This window comes from Eurytemora carolleeae, unplaced genomic scaffold (assembly GCF_000591075.1).
Source record: "Eurytemora carolleeae unplaced genomic scaffold, Eaff_2.0 scaffold34, whole genome shotgun sequence".
In the NCBI taxonomy this organism is placed as follows: domain Eukaryota; kingdom Metazoa; phylum Arthropoda; class Copepoda; order Calanoida; family Temoridae; genus Eurytemora; species Eurytemora carolleeae.
Genome location: NW_019396116.1, coordinates 172,946 through 191,523, shown reverse-complemented (window position 1 = coordinate 191,523; position 18,578 = coordinate 172,946). Strand labels below are relative to the sequence as shown.

The following is an 18,578-nucleotide window of genomic DNA, read 5'->3' as shown; positions in this document are numbered from 1 at the left end:
TGACTTTTTATAGTTTATTGAAAAGTTTATTAATGAGCAATGACTTAAAATTATATATAAAATATAATATAATTTTGTAATTTTGTAATTTTGTATTCTTGTAATATTATCAGATAAAATGGACGTAGAGATGACAGACGCCTCCGACGCGTTTGAGACAGATGAAGAAAAGGTTAAAACTATTTTTTTACAATTTTCATCATCATTGCTGATTTAAAAAATGTGTCTTTAAATTTGCTCCCGTTGTCTCTTAATATTTTGTAACAAAAAATTAAATCTCGAACGAAATCGCATTTTTTTGTACTGCTGTTTTCTTGTGCATTTGCAACAAGTAATCTTCTTGATGAAATCTATTTTTTGTTAATTTATTTGTTACTCAGATCATTGCTGATAGTGGTGTAGCTGCAACAGTGTCGGTATCCCTGCATCCTCTGGTTATCATGAATATATCTGAACACTGGACCAGGTGGGATAAATAGGATATCATTTTATACAAAGCATTGTATTTTTAATATCTATATATATATTAAGTAGTAATCTCTATTTGTTTGTTTGGATTTCAGAGCAAATCTCATGAAACACTCTAATTTTGATTGCGAAACTCGGTAGTGCCACGGGACTGTTGGTTTAAGTTGAGTGGGTTTACTTCTAAAAGGGAAAGCTTATTTTTTTGGGAAAGCTGGGTTTCCACACTAGTTTTTTTATGAAGTAGAAATTTCTGTCTGGGTGTTTGTTTGTTTGTTTGTTTGGATGTCTGAGCATTACTTATGAACCTCTTGACAAATTTGTCCAAATTTTTGATTGAGGGGAAGTTTGCAGAATCACGAGAATGTTCTTAACCTGGTTTGAAAATTATAAGTGGAGTGGGTTGACTTTTATGGGAAAACTTGAGGCAAAGTTGGGTTTCTAAGCTAGTCTTCATTGTCTCCTTAAGAATTCATTATCTGTTCTTGATCATTAAGTTCATGAACAGTCATGTCAGAATAATGTCACTATTGTATAGATTTAGAAGGGCTATATAGAAAGGGCTCGGTCTTGATATCACGGAATGATGCATGCTCAATGCTCATGATTGGTTATTAATATTTTTATAAATTTAAAACTTAATTTGAACTGATTTTTTTTATTTCAATTTATTTCATTTGCAATTTCAATTAATTGTATTTTATTTTATTTTTTATAAATCTAATTTGATTTTTTTATTTAATTTTATTGCTTACTTATATGGTTGTTCTAGAACCAAAGCCCAAGAGGGGAAACCTAAGCAAGTGTATGGTGCTCTTATTGGTAAAACAGTTGGACGAGATATTGAAGTGATGAACAGCTTTGAGTTGGACTACAGCACAGTGGATGGGTTGGTCAGTTCAAATTTTAAATTTTGGTTTGCTTGAAGACTCCAGAGCTCGGAACCTTTTTATAAGATGGCGCTTAACTTTTAAATGTGAAGGGAGTCAGTGCTTAAATTCGAATAAATTCCTTAATTTTTTACTTTCTCAATACCCAGTGAAGCTTTTTCGTAGTTTCAAATTGGTCAGATATTTAGAAAATCAGATTTGTGCTCTCCGAACGGATTCACATTGCAAAAGTTCGCACTCAAGAGTTCGAAAAATGCCTTCAAATTAGTGGCATTACAAATTTGTTTATACATGCATCGAATGGGTTCTTGCAACACCGTTCACCTCGGCAACAAAATAGGTTTTAAAAACGAAGACACCTGTGGCCGAATTTAAAGAATTTGAGCGGCGGTTTAAATTTAAGCCGCGGTTTAAATATGATTGGTTCCACTTAAAATTGTATCAAATGTTTGAAGATTTAAGCCGGCGGCGCTTAATTTAAACCGGGTTTTGGTGGATTTAAACCGCGGCTCAAATTCTTTAAATTCCATCTCTGATATGATTACAGAGCTCAAAATAATTTAGATTTCCTAATGAACTTCCGAAAACTTGTAAGTCTAAACTACACAACAAATTTTAAATGGAATTATCTCAAAAAAAAGGGCTCGGCAGGGATTTCTAAAATACACGCTGTTTCTAGACATGATCTTCTTTCAGAATCTGTAAAAATTTCAGGTGTCTTTGTTTTTAAAACCTACTTCATTGCTGAGGTGAAAAGTTGTAAGGTCTTTGGAAGGGCTTCTTATGATGTTTTAAAATTTTATCAACTATTTCCACATGATAATATTTTTGATTTTCTATTTACAATCTATATTCTAAATGATTTTATTGGTAAAATAAGTTGGATCATTATAAATCCTCCATCTAAAGTATATAATTTTGAAATTGAAGCTTTGAAAACTTCTAATGTCTTCATTTTTCTTGTTTCTAGGTTGTGATTGATAGAGAATATTACAATCAGAAGGAGGAACAATTTAAACAGGTGAATGAACAGTTAAAATATCAATTTGCACTGGCAATAAAAGCTGAAATCGAAACTTTTAAGCAAAATCGCTTTATACGATATCCACTGCGGTAACTTTTAGATTTGAGATATAAGTGCTTGATCCTTTTATTTTAGTTATCCCTACTGGGTTCCAACCACATGATCTCCAGCGGTTGGAACTTATGTGCGGATAATGTTAATCTGAAATGCTTTATCTCGGTATTCATAAGTTTTGCCTTTAGGAGGAATTAATTTAATCCTTCAGACGACAAAAGTTATAAATGCTTGATCCTTGGATCCAAAACACAATACTTTGGACCTCTGGTTGGAGTCTAGATTACCCGATCTTTTCCTGCGCCCTGAAAACGTTCTTTGACCCAGCTTTTTTTTAAGCTCGATCTTCCTGAGATTTGATTAATGACAAAACCATGAACTACCTTACAGAATTCATCTGAATTCGTTCTTAACAAATCTCTCTTAATCAGAATCTAAAACAAACTGTCCTGTTTGAGTGAAATTCTTACTATTCAGTTTTAACTTGAATTTAAACAAAAAATCTCAAGAAATCTGTTTTAAATTCTTAATTCTTCCTTAATTATTCTGTCTTCCTCAGAATCTGAAACAAACCGTCGTGTTTAAGTGACTTTGTTTATACTCAAATATAACCTGCATTTTAATAAAAAATCTAGAGAAATCTGTTTAAAATCTTAATTCGTTCTTAATTATTCTGCCTTCATCAGATTAAACGTTGTGTTAGACTGATTTCCTATATTATCAGTTATAACTATAACCTGCATTTGAATAAAAATTCTCAAGAAATCCTTTTAAAAATCCGATGTTAAGGTTTTCTCTGAGATGGATTTCCTGGGTTGGTATAGTACTGGAGCTGGGGAGAAACCAACCTCTGCCGAGATAGCTGTTCACCGACAAATCATGGATATCAATGAATCTCCTTTATTCCTTCAACTCTCCCCAGGTAAACCATGCATTAGATTTTATATATGCGAAAAATTTTCGTATTTATTGTTTTAAGGAAAAATAATGTAATTTTTTAATTAATGCGATTTATTGGATTCAAAATTTCAGCTTATAATATGCATTGCCTACACTACGAAAAAATTGTATGGCTAATATCATGCACGTACACACACATGCTACGCTAAGAAAACAAAGCTATTAAGACCAGGAGAAAATATTTTAAAAATCACCCCCCCCCCCAAAAAAAAAAAAAAAAAAAATTGTTAGAAATTTCCAAAGTGGCAAACATTGAGAGTTTTTTTAAATTAGTATTTTTTACTCGGAAAATAGATTTAAATGGGAACTGTCTGCAATTCTAAAAACTATTTTTTTTTATTTGAACTTTGTTGTAGGAGGAGGAAATTGTACCGAGCTGCCCTTGTACCTATTTGAATCTGTGATTGATATAGTAGAAGGCCAGGCTAGAATACTCTTCGTTAAACTACCATACACTCTTTCTACTGAGGAGGCGGAAAGAATAGGTAAATCGTCATTATTCTCAATTTATTAAAAAACATGAATAATACGTTAAGTTTTTTATAGTTTTGATTATACAGCTGATATTATTTTGATGTCGTTTTCCAGACCCAATTTTTGTTATCCCACTAAATGGTAACAAACAAAACAAATTGCATTAATTTTAATAGGGGCGGACAAAAAGTTTTATTTAGAAACTAATGATCTAATAAACAATATCAAAAACAAATTGGATGCTAAATATTTAGTACTGAACCTTTCCAAATCGATCGAAAAAATGTAAAGTTATAAAGTTGGTTTTTTTTCCTGTACGGAAACATTATCGTCGTGTTGGCCTTCCTTATGACATCTAAACTGTGTAAATATTATTGTTTCCACAATCCATAGTATCACATGCAATAGTTATTAGGGGCAGCAAAAGTAAGAAAAAAGTAGTTATTGTCTGAAAAAGTTCAAATGAACAAAAAATAGACTGAATAAACATTACTTAAAATTATATTATACAACTGACCTTGTGTAAAGTTTAATGAGTGATTTTTTTAAACAAACACAGTGAATAAAAAGAAACGTGATGTAAAACGGAGAAAACAAAATGGCTGATATTTAGGATTGGACCACGTGGCCCGTATTGTGGCGGGAAATGAGATTTCCACAAGTAGAACAGCTGACCAGCTGACGGCCCAACACTCCGCTATAAATATGCTAACGGGCAGGGTTAAACTTATTCTAGAATACATGAAGGTAAAAAAAAAGAATAAAAAACATTTCCGATTAATGTATTGGTTGATTTTTTAAAGGCTGTTGAGAGGGGCGATGTGCCGCGTAATCATGAAATACTTCGCCAAGTTCGCGCACTTTCACATCGGCTACCAGTATTGGAGTCCAGTAGGTTTCAACCAGACTTTTTTACACAGGTAAAAAAATCTTTCTGAAAATTGTTGAAATTTTACTTTTTAAAGTTTGCTTTTCTTACTTACTCCAAGGTAGATCAACGCCTAAACTAATTTTCAAAAAAATAAATTGATTTTAATTTGTCCAAGACTTCGTCAACATTTTGCTAATTGTAATTTTTACAGACTTGCAGACATAAAATTATGTTTAATTAACTAAGTAGATTGTTTTGAAGCCACACAAAAAGCTAGAATAATTAAAAATGACATTAAAAATAATGTTTATCATGGACAATAATAATTATATTAATATGATGATCTTCTGAGGAAAAAGTGTAATAATAATTATGATAATAATGATAAAAATTGTTAATGATGATAATGATGAAAATGATGATAATGATGATAATGATGATAATGATGATAATGATGATAATGATGATAATGATGATAATGATGATGATAATAATGATAATGATAGGCTAATGATGTTGCACTGATGACGTTGCTGGGAAGCGTGATGAAGTCTGCGAACAACTTGAACCAGTTTGTGAACAAGTTCAACCTGGTCTACCAGAGGCAGAGCATAGGAAGGAGGATGAGAGGACTCTTCTTCTAGATCTAGAACTTCATAAAATCCTCAACATTTAAACTTTAACTTATAAAAAATAACAGCGCACCAACAATACCAAGTTAAAATAAGAATATCCAGGGAATAATTGTTAATGATTATAAAAGGGGGAGGGGGGAAGGTTTTTTTCAGTTTCAGACATCCCAATTCCTAATGCAGTAATAAATTAGCATATCGCAAGCACTTGGAGAAAAAATTCCAACAAGTATTTGAAAATTTGGGTTTATTTTAAGGTGGAAAATTCATGCCTGTTTTATTTTAATATGATTATCCGCTTATAAAAACGGTTGTGCACTAAATACTTTTGATCAAATTTAATCTGTCCAAAGAAAACATCCACAAATACATTTTGAGGGATACAATAGAATTCATATTAAATATGAACGGTCTAAATATAACAATTGAAAAAATTCTGTTTAAATAGAAAGCTTGAACATATGAACTTCGTACATAAGTAGAAATTGTACTGTTTTAAAGTCTCTTTACTTACAGTATTTTTCAGAAAAATGGGAGACGATGATTTGGCAGAAATCCGAGCAAAAAGAATGGCAGAGCTGCAGGCTATGGTAGGATTATATACAAGATTTGAATATAATTGCTAGTCCTAATCCGGTGTCGCATCAAAAAGCGTCCGAGCGCGAGATAATGCCCGGGCTACTATTATTTTACATTTTTTTTTGCTAATTATTGAATATTTTTTTTACTGTGCGAGGGATAAAAATTAAAAATGTTTTTAATTCTTTTATATGAAGACAACATTACAGACGGAAATTTTTTACATATTATCTGCTTATGCTACATTTAATAACTTATTTATCTTTATATTAACGTTCAGCAGATGTTTATCAATAAATTATTGATTTAATATTGTGGGGAATGTGTCCATGTTAGTGCCACAATACCCAGGCATAACATTATCCCGGATTCTGTTAAATATTACAACTGGTTCAGTCAGCCAAAATGTATTTCCAACTTAACGGATTTTCGGCATTTTGATAAAATATCAAATAAGATTTAAAAAAGAATATTAAGTTTTTCCTAAGTTTGTCTAATTATTCATTTTTTGCACAACCTTAACATTTTCTTATTTTTTTATTGTGTATTAAGGAAGAATAAAAATTGAATTGATGTGAATTGAATTTATTAATTGATTAATTCTTTAAATATTTAAATTTTTTTGGCGGTGAAATATTTTTGTGATTTTATGCTTTTATATATTGAAGATGGCATATTTTTAAACTTTGATTGCATTCTTATCAGGTGTTATGTGTCAGGGTATAACTTGTGGCATTTGTTATGATATAACATAATTTTTTGGCAGAGCTAATTCTTATTTTGTGTGGCAGATTTGATGAATTTAGATTATGTTTGTGGCAGATTCTCTTCGCTTCAATTGCAATTTTGGCCGGTGTTATGTGTCAGGGTATAACTTGTGGCATTTGTAATGATATTTGTTATGATATAACATAATTTTGCGCAGCCAGATTTTAAGCTCATTTATAATTTGTGTAACAGATTTTATGCATTTAGATTATGTTTGTGGCAGATTTTCTACGCTTCATGTGCATTTGTGGCATGTGTTATTTGTCAGAGTATAACTTGTGGCATTTGTTATGAAATTTGATATGATATAACATAATTTTGTGGCAGATTTTAAGCTCATTCATAATTTGTGTGGCAGATTTTATGCATTTATGTTATGTTTGGTAGATTTTCCGATTTTCTTTTGCATGTGTGGCAGATTTTATGTGCCAAGTCATTATTTGTGACACACTCTATGGCCGATTTTTTCATGAAATATGAAAAAAAAAATCTCGATTGCTATTTTGGCTAAAAAAGGCATTTTTTCTGTTACTTTCCCCTTAATCGGCAGATTTGTCCTTTTAAAGGGACTGTAAAGGAAAAATGAAAGGGGGTATAGGCTGAAAGCTAATCACTTTAGCTCTTGATCACGGCCCATGAAAGTTTTATCTGATGTTCCTGTCTCGAGAAATTGATATAAAACTGTGTCAAATATATACGAAAATTTATATATATACATTTTTGTATAAAAGTAGTAGGTTTAAACAGATCATATTCAGCAAATAAGCAACCAATCTGAAAACGATGATATCCCAGAGAAAACTAATTGTAAATTAGGTTTACTTTTATATTTGTTATTTCTATTTTCAATAGATTTCATTCATAATATTATTTATACGTCCGTATTACTTGACCAGAAATTCCACCAATGGCAGTGCAGTAAAGTGGTCACGTGATACAGGAGGAGACACGTGACCAGTATACTACTCTGCCATTGGTGATAGTTCTGGTTACGTGATTTAAGTTTCAGATTTTCAAAATTTTACATATATGAACTTTCGTATAATTTTAACACAGTTTTATATCAATTTCTCTCAGACAGGAACATCAGATAAAACTTTCATGGGTCGCGATCAAGAGCTAAAGTAATTAGCTTTCAGCCTATACCCCCTTTCATTTTTCCTTTACTGTCCCTTTAATGGGTAGATTATTCTTCAAAATTTGCACGTTTCTGCTCAAAATTTACTGTAGTTTTCCTGATCTGAAAGTTGTAGGTCAGTTGGATCAGGTAAACTGACCCAAATTTGCTCTGGGAGGAACCCTGATTTATACATTGATTTTGAGCTTGATTGACTATTAGCCAATTGATTGATTTATTTCTGATAACAAATTGATAGTTTTGACTTATTGATTATTTCCTAATTGATTGATTAATTGTTAGAGTGGAGGAGGAGGAGGTGGGGCACAGGACCGACAGAAGCAGCAAGAGGATCGTATGAAGCAGATGGAGGAGATGAAGAATGGAATTCTATCCCAGGTTCTAGATCAACAAGCCAGGTAGGACAAATTATTTAAAGGGACCTTGGACGGAAGTGTCAAGCGACACTTCTTTTAAAAAGTGACATGTCCGATTCACAGTGATGTCCTTTAAATCTTTATCTGATTAATAACGTGGAAGGCATATTCGGTTTTCCAAGTTGAAGAGTGTTTATATCTAACAATTACCTTCATTAATTTGTTGGAATTCGTTGGTTACTTCTGAAAAGAAACTGCAATTGAAAGTAAAATCTGGGATATCACAATATACATTTTTGATCTACAAAGATGTGAAGGGTACCGTGGTTAATTAAACATGCCACGATACAAATGGAGGTTCAAGGGCGTATACAGAAATAAATCTAGAAAATTCTGTGAATTCAACTCAACTCTCTGTACTCTGTGAACTTAAAAGGGAAAATTAGGTTACAACACTGCAGTAATATATATTTTTTTTATGGTGGAGGGGGCTCCCTTAAACCTCCAATTCAAAACAGCATACTAATTTTAATGTTCTTCAATCTTCAAGTAAGATTTAAAAAGTGTGACCTCTGAGTTCTAGGGGGGGGGGCTACCCCTCCCCCTTCACAGGTCTAGGGGGAGGCACTGCCCCCGTTGACTCCCCCCTATTTACGCCCTTGTTGAGGATCTATTTTACGTTTTATTTTGAATGATAAGTTTTAAATGTTAACATATATTACAATGTGCTGTTTAAGTTAATTCCTGACTTTCCAGAATTCACTTTTATTTAAAAAGATCAACAGCTACTTATTTTAATATGCATTATGCAACTCGGAACAATAACTTTAAATACAATTTGATTGTTTTATCTAGAGCTCGTTTGAACACGTTAATGATTGCCAAGCCTGAGAAAGGACGGCAGGTAGAAGGAATGCTCTGCCAGATGGCGCAGACCGGTCAACTTGGAGGAAAACTTGGAGAGAGTGATCTTAAGGTCAATACTTGTCGAGTTCTATGTTTCTTAAGATTTAATGTTAATATTATGTCTGTATTTAGTTTGAATTGGTTTTATTTCAAAACAAAAACTGTATTTGTAAGGAAATGGACTTATGTAATCTTTCTTTTGAAAATTTTCTATTTAAATAACTTCCCAATAAATTTCAATTAAAACCTGAACAAGGTGATATGTGATTATGTGAGTTGTTGTATTTTTGTATGGATAACAAACTAAAATTAAAATATTTAAATAGTCAGAATTTGAAAACTGAAAAAGGATTTCCTTATGCATGACAACTGACGTCTGACAAGTTACAAAATTTTATTAAAACTAGCCATCTTCTAAATTAATTGTGAACATGTTCTCTTTGTGTACATCGTAAAACAAAACAAAATAATTCGCGATTTTTTAACAAAAAAAATCGTGGATTTTCAAAATTTTCAAAAATTTATTGAAGATCGAATTTTGATGGAGACAAATATTTGAAATTTTGATCATTTATAAACCTTCCCTGGGGTCCCTAGATGTCCCACAAAAAAATTGGGCCCGATCGCTTCAGCTTTTTTGACGTTGATTGGATACAGACAGACAAACAAACAGACAGACAAACCAAATTTTTATATAGACAGATTCCGATCTTATCTTTTTATAAGTACTTATTTTTTCAGGATTTGTTGGAGAGGTTTAACAGTGATAAACCTGCTTCTAAAGTTAAGTTTGATAGAAGACGTGCAGCCCTTGACAGTGATGAGGATTAATCAGTTTAAATAACAATTGATCAACAAATTAATATCTTTTACAAATATTTTGGAAAAGTGGAAAGTAACCAAAATATCTTAATTATTTTTAACATTATCACTGCCTTGTTTTGATCTGTGATGTATTGATGACAAGCAAAATATTCTTGATAATGGTAAAAAATCACGCAAAATCATTGAATAGCAGTTAACAATATTTTTACAAGTTCGTCGGTGCCCTAACATCGTTATGATGTGTCTCAAGCTTATTAATCAATTTTTATCGACATAAGAGCTAAAACCCGTTCTTCCTTTAAGGCGTCCGTTTTGCGCACTTGATGATTTTTTCGCGATCTTTAGAATTGAGCCATTTTTCAGACAAAATGGCGTCATTTCCGGACAAAATGGAGGATTCGGAAGGACAGATACTGCTTAAGAACGAGATTTCACCATTACCTGAAGTTTATGAAATGCAAGAGTTTAATAATTGCAAAGTAAGTTTTTGTTTCCTTTTAACATAACTTTATTCCTTTGTATTTATTTATTGATTCTTTTATCGAAGTAAAAAAGTTTTTTTAATTTGAGGAAAACGAACAATTAACTAGCTTAACCTTGGTTACCCTAGCTGGGAGTGCGCTTTTTATTAATTTTCTTTACAGAAACATCAGATAGAAATAAAAGTAATACTAATCGAGTTTAAATTTGTTTTAAGGTTGTGTTTGCAAACAAACATGTTTACTCGAATACACTACTGCTAGGAGCATCTGATCCGTTTCTAAAGGAGCTGCTGGAGCAGCTTCCTCCTTACCTGGAGCAGTGTTTGCTGTTCCCAGATTATCAAGATCTTGAGCAATTTCTTCAGAATGATTCTACCGCAAAGGTAATACTCATAGTCTCATATTGTTCATTTTAATGATTTTGTTTTTCATTTGTACTTAGCAATAACATTTAAACAAGAAAACAGACCTGTTTTTAAATAACATTTTTGAGAAAAACAATTTGGTATGTCTGATTCACAACGTTACCCTGATATCTGAGTAATAAGGGTAAAATTAAGTCATGTTTGCATTTAAAAATGGTAAAAGTGTGTCAATTATGATCTTTGCCTTGGTTGCATAAAATCTGCATTTAATAGAAATTTTAAAATTTATAGAAAAACGAGAATATTTTTAGAAATTTTTGCATAGATAAAAGATTTAATGAATAAATAAATAAATAAAATGGTCAATTATCATCCCGCGGGAGTCAGGGTTAAGCTCTCATCTAACCGCACCACCATAATGGTTGGCAGGGCGTCACTGGCACATGTTTCCATGAAACAAAGTGTGAAGGGCCAGGCAAGAGGGTACCGTTTTGAATCGGGCATGCCCCTCTTTCAAATGGATGTCGCTTGAAATTGCGTCGATAGTCCCGGAAACCAAACTTACCAATGTTATTGTTTACTAGTAACTATGACAATATGATATGATAAATACTTATTTAACAAGTCTCCTATGATCATGAAGTCAAACACCATTTCATTTCTACAACTGTATTCTATACGCAATACGCATATGTGTAGAAAATTATACTTTTCTATTAGGTTGAAGCAACAACAAAGAAAACAGTAATTAAGTTGAACAATTTTTTTTTGAAAGATTTTGTGTATTTTTAGTGAAATGAGAACTAAATTGATATCGATTTCTATCTTTCTTGAATTTTGATCAAGATTGATAAAATTCTTAGGATTATGTTTTTAGAGGGTACGCTACACAATATTATAACTCACCCCTTGTATAGTTGTATTTAATAGCTTAGTATCCATGATATGATCCATGATATGATTTAACATAAATATTGATTTTAAAATAAACTGAAATATTGATTAACAAGAATAACGCTTAAACCAGAATTTTAATACTTGTTTATTATTTAGCTCCGGGCAACCAAGGTGGAGGGGGGGGTACCAACTGTTGATTTCATCATCAAACTCAATACACACAAGAACTTGTATATCAGCCGAACCACTACTCTCCGTTCTTTAATGAGGATTGACGAGTGACGACCCTAAAGTTGTTAAATACTCAAATATAAAAGTAAAAATGTGTTAAATGCAAAATGTTCTAAAATGATAAGACAAAGTTATGAATTAGGTTTACAGCTGCTTCGAACTGTGAACTTAAGAAAGAAGTAAAAAAATAAGACTACGTTTGTCAGTGAATATAATCAAAATTATTTCACAAGTTTTCTCAATTTTGATTATTATACTTTCTTTCTACACATAATAGTATATTAATCCTTTATAATAATTACATTAAAGGACCGGCTCAATCATTTTTAGTGACCCTCTATTTAAAAAGAAGCATGCACATTGCTCTTTTCTAAACTGTACCATCGAAACCTTTGTCTTAAAAATAATGTGTGAGATAACTGCGTTTTTTGGGCTTGAAAAGTGTTTGGTTGTGATAATTGCTTCTCTGTTTCTAGAACAAAAAATTCTCAATACACTTTTGCAGAGAACCCACAAATGAAAATATACATTTTCAAAAACAAAAACATGGATATCAATTTCATACTTGAATAGACACAGGGTACCTTTGTGAATCGGACATGCCATTTTTATAATTGAGCGTAAATGGTAATTACGTTAACAGTCCTTTTAAAGGAAGAGGAGATATTAGTCGAGGAGGAAGCTGCTGAGATAGAACCCTTTCCATTGCTGAAATTAGAAACACAGGTGAAAAGATTATAATTTTGAAATTTAGAAAAGTATTAATCTTATTTTTTAAGTTTTTGGCGTTTTTTTGTCAGTTTTATGATATATATCTTCTCGAGAGATTATTTTAACCAATCGTTTGTGCAAGTTTTTTCAATTTACGGGAAATATTTTTTATCACGGCCAATCTGTATTATCAACGCAGACACAAACTGAATCAAAATTTGATATAAACTTCGTTAATATTTAGCGCTATAGTGCACAACATTTGCATTTTTCTGTTAATGTCGATAACAAGAGTGATCAAACTAATTTGATGTTTCGTCATTGGCAAAAAGTTAGATTATCTAGTTAAAGATCAAATGTTGCGATATTATTGCTAATATTCCGCATAGAAACCCTGTAGTACCTTCAAGGATATGGACCCAGGTTTCCCTACAAGAACAATGAAACCATTAATCCAGCTTGGTTCCATCTAGCGGCCACAAATTCTTAGTTCCCGTTTTCGCTGTTAGTATGTATGAAGTTGTAATTGTGGCTTATTTTTTCTCTTATTGACAGACCCCTTATAAAGAGACTCATAGTTCCATTCAATATTTGATCCTCAAATAGACCTTTTACAGACCTGGGATACAGATGACGAATGCAATCCAAGTGAAGATGAAGAGAAAAGGGGAAATGAGAGAAAAAAGACGAACAGAAAATGGAAGAGAGGCGAAGGAATTGGGATAGGAAGTGATGGCATTGAATACAAGTTAGTAATATTACCACATTCTAAACTAAAATTGGAGCGTTCTCTCTGTTGAAATGTACGGCTTACCGGGCATGTAAGGAGTCTTTCTTATTCAACATCGTAGCCTATCCCTCAAAGAATTCCGGGCGCATTAATACAGTTTTGAATTGTTTTGGTTTTGCTTACATCGTAATCATTCACTAAGTACGTTGATAAATAACAGAGATTTTCTAAATTTTGAAGTTCAATTTTACGAATTTACAAAAATAAGATGTTTCCAAATCCAAACAACTTTATTTGTTCAATGTTCGATCACGTCATTGTCATTTATTGATTCAGTTAATAGCTTCTCTTATACACTGAACTAGACTAGATTACTGGCATTACTTTGTAACCTTGTAGCTCTCTAGTTTTGTTTTATTCACAAGTATGATAAAAATAACTGTATTACATATTAGAAATATTTGCTCTTTGTACTATCTATCTAACAAGAGGAGTTAAAAGAATTAACTCTTAAGTTCAATTTAAACATTAGTTTGACGTAATTGTCAACAAGCAAACCAGCACATTTTGAAGATATATAATATATAAAATACATCACATCAGATTTAATAAATTTAAACGTTTTTGATTAATTTAGGATTAATTTGTTTAGTTCAGGTGTGACCGGTGCCAGAAAAAATTCAACAATGTTTTAGGTATTCATTCAATCGTAAAATATGTTCAACATAAGTATATCAATAAATAATAAGCACTGAGATGTAAAATGTAAAACTGCTATGGGAAAAACTTAATGTTATGTTCCAACTTCTAGATTTTTATATTGTAATTCTCTTCTTTTATACGTTAAAATTAATAATCTTTGTCTGTCTCGTCTCTTCGTTTGGATTGCCGATCTTAACTCATGAACCTTTTGATTTCCCTTAAATTTTGTTTGAGGAACTTGGTAGATTCATGAGATTTTCCTGCTTAGTTTTAGGATGAGTAGTTTGACTTTAACAAAAAAAAACTTAGTTTCTAACCAAAGCTGGGTTCCCAAGCAAGTAATAGATATTGAATCTTTTTATTCAGAATTAAAAAATAGTCTAGAAGTAATCTTCTTTGATTCATTTTTATTTAATAACTTGAATGGCTGGTTGAAATTAGTGCTTGAGATCCATGTGCGTAAATTCCACGATCCAACAGCTAACATCAATCCGTTCTTCGAGCATCTAGAGAATCATGAGTTCAGGTAGAGCAGAACATGGATTGGGATTGGGACCAATGGACAACAATCTAAAGACTGTTGACATTTCCAAAAATTATTTCCTTTATCGTTGAGAAATATCACAATTCAATTTTAATAGAAAAAAAATGCCAAACAATTGATTGTATTCTGTTGATGACATTGTTTTACAATTGATATGAAATCTTGGCAAGTAGTGTTGAAGACATATTTTCAGGTGCAAAGTTTGCGGAATTATAAGCAACAGCAGAATTGGTATGCGAAAACATTGCAATAAAAGTCATATTAAGGCAAGTTATTTTTCAGAATTATGAATGTTTTTATTGTAAATTTCTAAGCGCCCCATTTTCAAAATTTTTCCTTTTCTTTTTGTCTCCATTCAAGTCAAAAAAAAAAAAATTAAACCATAAAACTTTTAAAAATGTAAGAAAAGAAGTAAGCTCCACTTGATTGTAGAAGAAAAGTGTTGCTTGTGTTGAGTGCAAGAAAACCTTCTACTATGAACGGGAATTGAAGTTTCACATGAAGGTTCATAGTCAGGAGAAAACTCAGTTCTGCTCAGTGTGCGGAGAAGGTACAGGGTGTTCCATTTGACATGGGAATTAAAGGGACTGTAAACGTAATTTCAAATTACTTTCCAAATAAGGAGTGACACGTCAGACTCACAACGTTGCTCTCTACCCAAATCTCAGTAAAAATGGGAACGATATCGTCGTTTCTCCAGCTATTTTTTGTTACGTGTTACAAGATGTTCAGCTCAATAATAAGCTTGAAAAATAAGGAGATCTCTTTTATCCGCAAACAGACAACCGTTGTGAATCTGACTTGCCACTGAGGTTGGTCACTTCAAATCATGTCAATAATCCCTTTAATGAGAATTCAAATCTTTGATGAATACAATAGTTTTTCAAAACGTTTTTTGCGCTTATTAATTTAAAACAAAATTCCTTGTTTTGAGATTTCTAAATTGAGGCCTGTCAATTTGTACCTTCAAAATTAATGAAAAATCAAAGAAGAATAAAGACAACTAGTTAAAAAAAGTTTGATTAAGATATTTAACAAACCAACAAGATTACGTCAAATTATGTGAAAAAGGAGAAAAATCCGTCAATTTTAAAGTATGAAAAGCCAAGAAATCTGAGGATTCGGTTTACAACATTAGAGAAAATTTTAAAACGAGGTGTTGGCTTTTTTTCCTTTGCAAATTTTTGATAAATCACTTCTTCGTTATTTAAAGGATTTATATTTTGATAGGATTTGTTTATAACCAGACAATGAAGAGGCATTATCTAAACGTTCATGCAACTGAAGAGGAAAAAAATTTACTTAAAAATAGATTTCAGGAACTATTCTCACTTGATTTTATAAATTGATAAAAGACGCATTTTTGTCAAAAAAAAACTTACCTTTTTAAGGTTCAAATAAAGTAAAAAATTTATGCGTTTGTATTAAAGCTTTAATTGTTCTGTAACCTTGGCGGAATGTTGATTAACTTCAATACCCTAGGTCGTAATTTAAAAAAACTTGACGTTCATAAAATTTAAGCAATTTAAATAAAATCCTTCTATTTAAATCTGGCGGTTTGGTGGGCATAAAGAGAAGGAAGTCAATTAGTTCATTTTCACATAATGTGAAATGCATTTTTTTCTCCATATGCTCTAATGTTAAAATGGACTAAAAACCGGGTTGTGAACAGCTGAATTCAGTGCAATTGAACGATCTTGCGTATAAACAATGTAACTTTACGAGAAGATAAAATTATTATAATGACATTATTTGAATGTTGATACTGACACTGCACCTTTGTAATTTTCTGCATAAATATAAAACTAAGTAGAATATCACTGTAGTGTGACAAGTGTGGATACTCAGATATGTTTCTGAACAGGTTAAAGCGACACATGGAAACCCACAGTACCTCCAGGGTATGTATTAAAAAGGAGGGTTAATTTAAAAAATTAAATTAACAAACTTCTAAAACTTCAGGATAATTATCATTTGTCAATGAAAACAACTCGTACAGTATAATAGAACTTTTCTAGAAACTCAGTTGCTGTGCCTTTGATTTTTAAAGGGAGTGACCGGCAATGTATGGTAGTTGAACTGAGAATGGATCATTGTAAAGAAATTCATAAGGATTCATTTGGGACATACAATGTCGTTTTACATGTCCCAATTGAATCCTAAAAATTTTCTCCACAATACTACATTCTCAGTTCAACTACCATACATCGCAGGTCACTCCCTTTAATAATATATTAGTAAATTTAGTGATTTCATCAAATTAAAGGGTGTTTAACAATTGTAATTTCTAGAACTATGCCTGTGATGTTTGTGGTAAAACATTTACAAGTAAACGTTATATGCAACAACACTATAGAAGCAACCACGTTTTACCACCACAACCAGCCAGGTAGAGGTAGAGCTAGTTGTTGCGAGGGGGGTGGGGGGATATTGAGGGAAATTTGAAAAAATTCTCTGAGCATTTCGTAAAAATATAATTTTTCTGTTTTTCCTGTTTTTTCCTAAAATCTCCTCCAAATAAGAGATTTTTTTATTAAAAATATAATTTTTTATGTTTTTCCTTTTATTTCCTAAAACTCCTCCAAACACGAGATTTTTTTTCTTCATTTTAATTATTTTCCAGACCTAAAACTGCTGAGCAGAAAGCTAAAGAAGCTGCCAGAGCTAGAATATATCGGGCCATTAAGGTATGCAATAAATAAATTATTACCATAATCCAAAAAAAATCTTATACCCGTTCTTTTTTCTGATGTTTTTGTGATTGTAAAAATAGCAAAATGTGAAATGCGAAAATTTATTTTTAATGAACTGCATCATTTGTTTTCAACAAATTTTATCTTTTAAACTTGAACTCTTCGGTCTTTGTTATATACTTTTTTATTTCTGAAAAACTAAAAGAGAAGTTTCTTCAGAAAGGTCCAAATTTTTCTTTAATGAAGTTTTAGAAAACCTTCAATTTAAGCATTAATTTACAAAACGTTGACAATCCTGGCATCTTTGAAACCTGAAAACCTGAATCTGATCAATAATGTGGAAGATAACGTCGTTTTTCTGGCGTGAAAAGTGACTACTTTTGATAATTTCTCCATTGTTTCTGAAGCAAGATATGGGCAAGTCACTTTTACAGGGAAACCTCAAATGAAAATTTTCATGATTTCTGATTTATTCTCGGTCTGACCTAGCATGCTTCTCTAGTCACTTAAAATTACGATTATTTACTATTTAGGCTGGAAAACTACCCGAGAACTATAAACAGCTTCCTTTATCAAAACCTGATGTTCCAGATGGAGAAAATAAATCTTAAAAAGAATAAAATCGTTCTTGACATTGTCTAATGTTTAATTTTAGCTAATCCATTAAATTAAAATTAAATATGTCAAATATTTCAGTTTTGATTTAGTAAAGTCAAATCAAGACTAGACAGTAGATAAGTACGATTTGATTTTATCATTTTATAAAATACTTCTAATATTTTTTGCAAACACTCAAGTTTTCATTGTCGATTCCACATTTTGATCTTTTCTACATCTTGGACAATGATGACGATTTGGCTTTGAGGTTCTTTAATTTGAACTTCATGTAGATACTCAAGTAGCCACTCTTATCAACAATACATAGTATTCATTTAAGAATATTTTGGATTGCAGGCTGGGCTATTGGCATTTAATGTGCATTATATACTGACAAAAAAAAACATACATAACATACATAGAAAAGAGAATTAAGAATTATAAACAAAAAACTGTATTTTTAATCTAACAATATGCATTAAGTTTTTAACAGTTGATGTAGCTGAAGAATGTTTAGTAAAGAGGTGAATGCTGTCAGATTCGCATAAATAACGATCCCTAAGAAATTTAAGCTAAATTTTAGGATTTTAAAGTGGAAGGTTCAAATGTCTCGGGACATTAGTCAAAACTACAATTTGTAGTATTCCAATAAATTTTTAAGTTTCAGAAGTCCGTAAATAAAAT

The 18,578-nt window shown here is 31.5% G+C and overlaps 3 protein-coding genes across 3 annotated transcripts; all 3 read left to right on the top strand.

Annotated features, from left to right (window-relative positions):
* The first annotated feature begins 112 nt into the window (after positions 1-112).
* On the top strand, positions 113-5,590 carry LOC111695431 (COP9 signalosome complex subunit 6). The gene is made up of 9 exons (XM_023464752.1): positions 113-172; positions 381-466; positions 1,238-1,358; positions 2,326-2,376; positions 3,223-3,355; positions 3,750-3,878; positions 4,481-4,614; positions 4,671-4,787; positions 5,245-5,590. The coding sequence occupies exons 1-9, from the start codon at positions 119-121 to the stop codon at positions 5,380-5,382; spliced, it is 963 nt and encodes a 320-aa protein (XP_023320520.1). The 5' UTR covers positions 113-118; the 3' UTR covers positions 5,383-5,590.
* A 310-nt stretch (positions 5,591-5,900) lies between these two features.
* LOC111695432 (programmed cell death protein 5) lies at positions 5,901-10,306 on the top strand. The gene is made up of 4 exons (XM_023464753.1): positions 5,901-5,960; positions 8,138-8,253; positions 9,067-9,187; positions 9,859-10,306. Exons 1-4 carry the CDS (start codon positions 5,901-5,903, stop codon positions 9,946-9,948), a joined length of 387 nt encoding a protein of 128 aa, XP_023320521.1. The 3' UTR covers positions 9,949-10,306.
* On the top strand, positions 10,252-18,555 carry LOC111695430 (zinc finger protein 573). The gene is made up of 13 exons (XM_023464751.1): positions 10,252-10,421; positions 10,640-10,807; positions 12,572-12,643; positions 13,246-13,376; positions 14,016-14,053; positions 14,502-14,586; positions 14,798-14,870; positions 15,037-15,154; positions 15,835-15,923; positions 16,431-16,505; positions 16,896-16,993; positions 17,228-17,291; positions 17,831-18,555. Exons 1-13 carry the CDS (start codon positions 10,266-10,268, stop codon positions 17,906-17,908), a joined length of 1,245 nt encoding a protein of 414 aa, XP_023320519.1. The 5' UTR covers positions 10,252-10,265; the 3' UTR covers positions 17,909-18,555.
* The last annotated feature ends 23 nt before the right edge of the window (positions 18,556-18,578 follow it).

Bases quoted from the DNA above. Each gene is read 5' to 3' on its own strand.
- LOC111695430 (XM_023464751.1), top strand. From the start codon at position 10,266: ATGATTTTTTCGCGATCTTTAGAATTGAGCCATTTTTCAGACAAAATG. The intron at 12,644-13,245 runs GTGAAAAGATTA...GACCTTTTACAG, and splicing joins TGCTGAAATTAGAAACACAG to ACCTGGGATACAGATGACGA. The intron at 14,871-15,036 runs GCAAGTTATTTT...ACTTGATTGTAG, and splicing joins GCAATAAAAGTCATATTAAG to AAGAAAAGTGTTGCTTGTGT.
- LOC111695432 (XM_023464753.1), top strand. From the start codon at position 5,901: ATGGGAGACGATGATTTGGCAGAAATCCGAGCAAAAAGAATGGCAGAG. The intron at 5,961-8,137 runs GTAGGATTATAT...ATTAATTGTTAG, and splicing joins TGGCAGAGCTGCAGGCTATG to AGTGGAGGAGGAGGAGGTGG. The intron at 9,188-9,858 runs GTCAATACTTGT...TTATTTTTTCAG, and splicing joins TTGGAGAGAGTGATCTTAAG to GATTTGTTGGAGAGGTTTAA.
- LOC111695431 (XM_023464752.1), top strand. From the start codon at position 119: ATGGACGTAGAGATGACAGACGCCTCCGACGCGTTTGAGACAGATGAA. The intron at 3,356-3,749 runs GTAAACCATGCA...ACTTTGTTGTAG, and splicing joins ATTCCTTCAACTCTCCCCAG to GAGGAGGAAATTGTACCGAG. The intron at 4,615-4,670 runs GTAAAAAAAAAG...GATTTTTTAAAG, and splicing joins TTATTCTAGAATACATGAAG to GCTGTTGAGAGGGGCGATGT.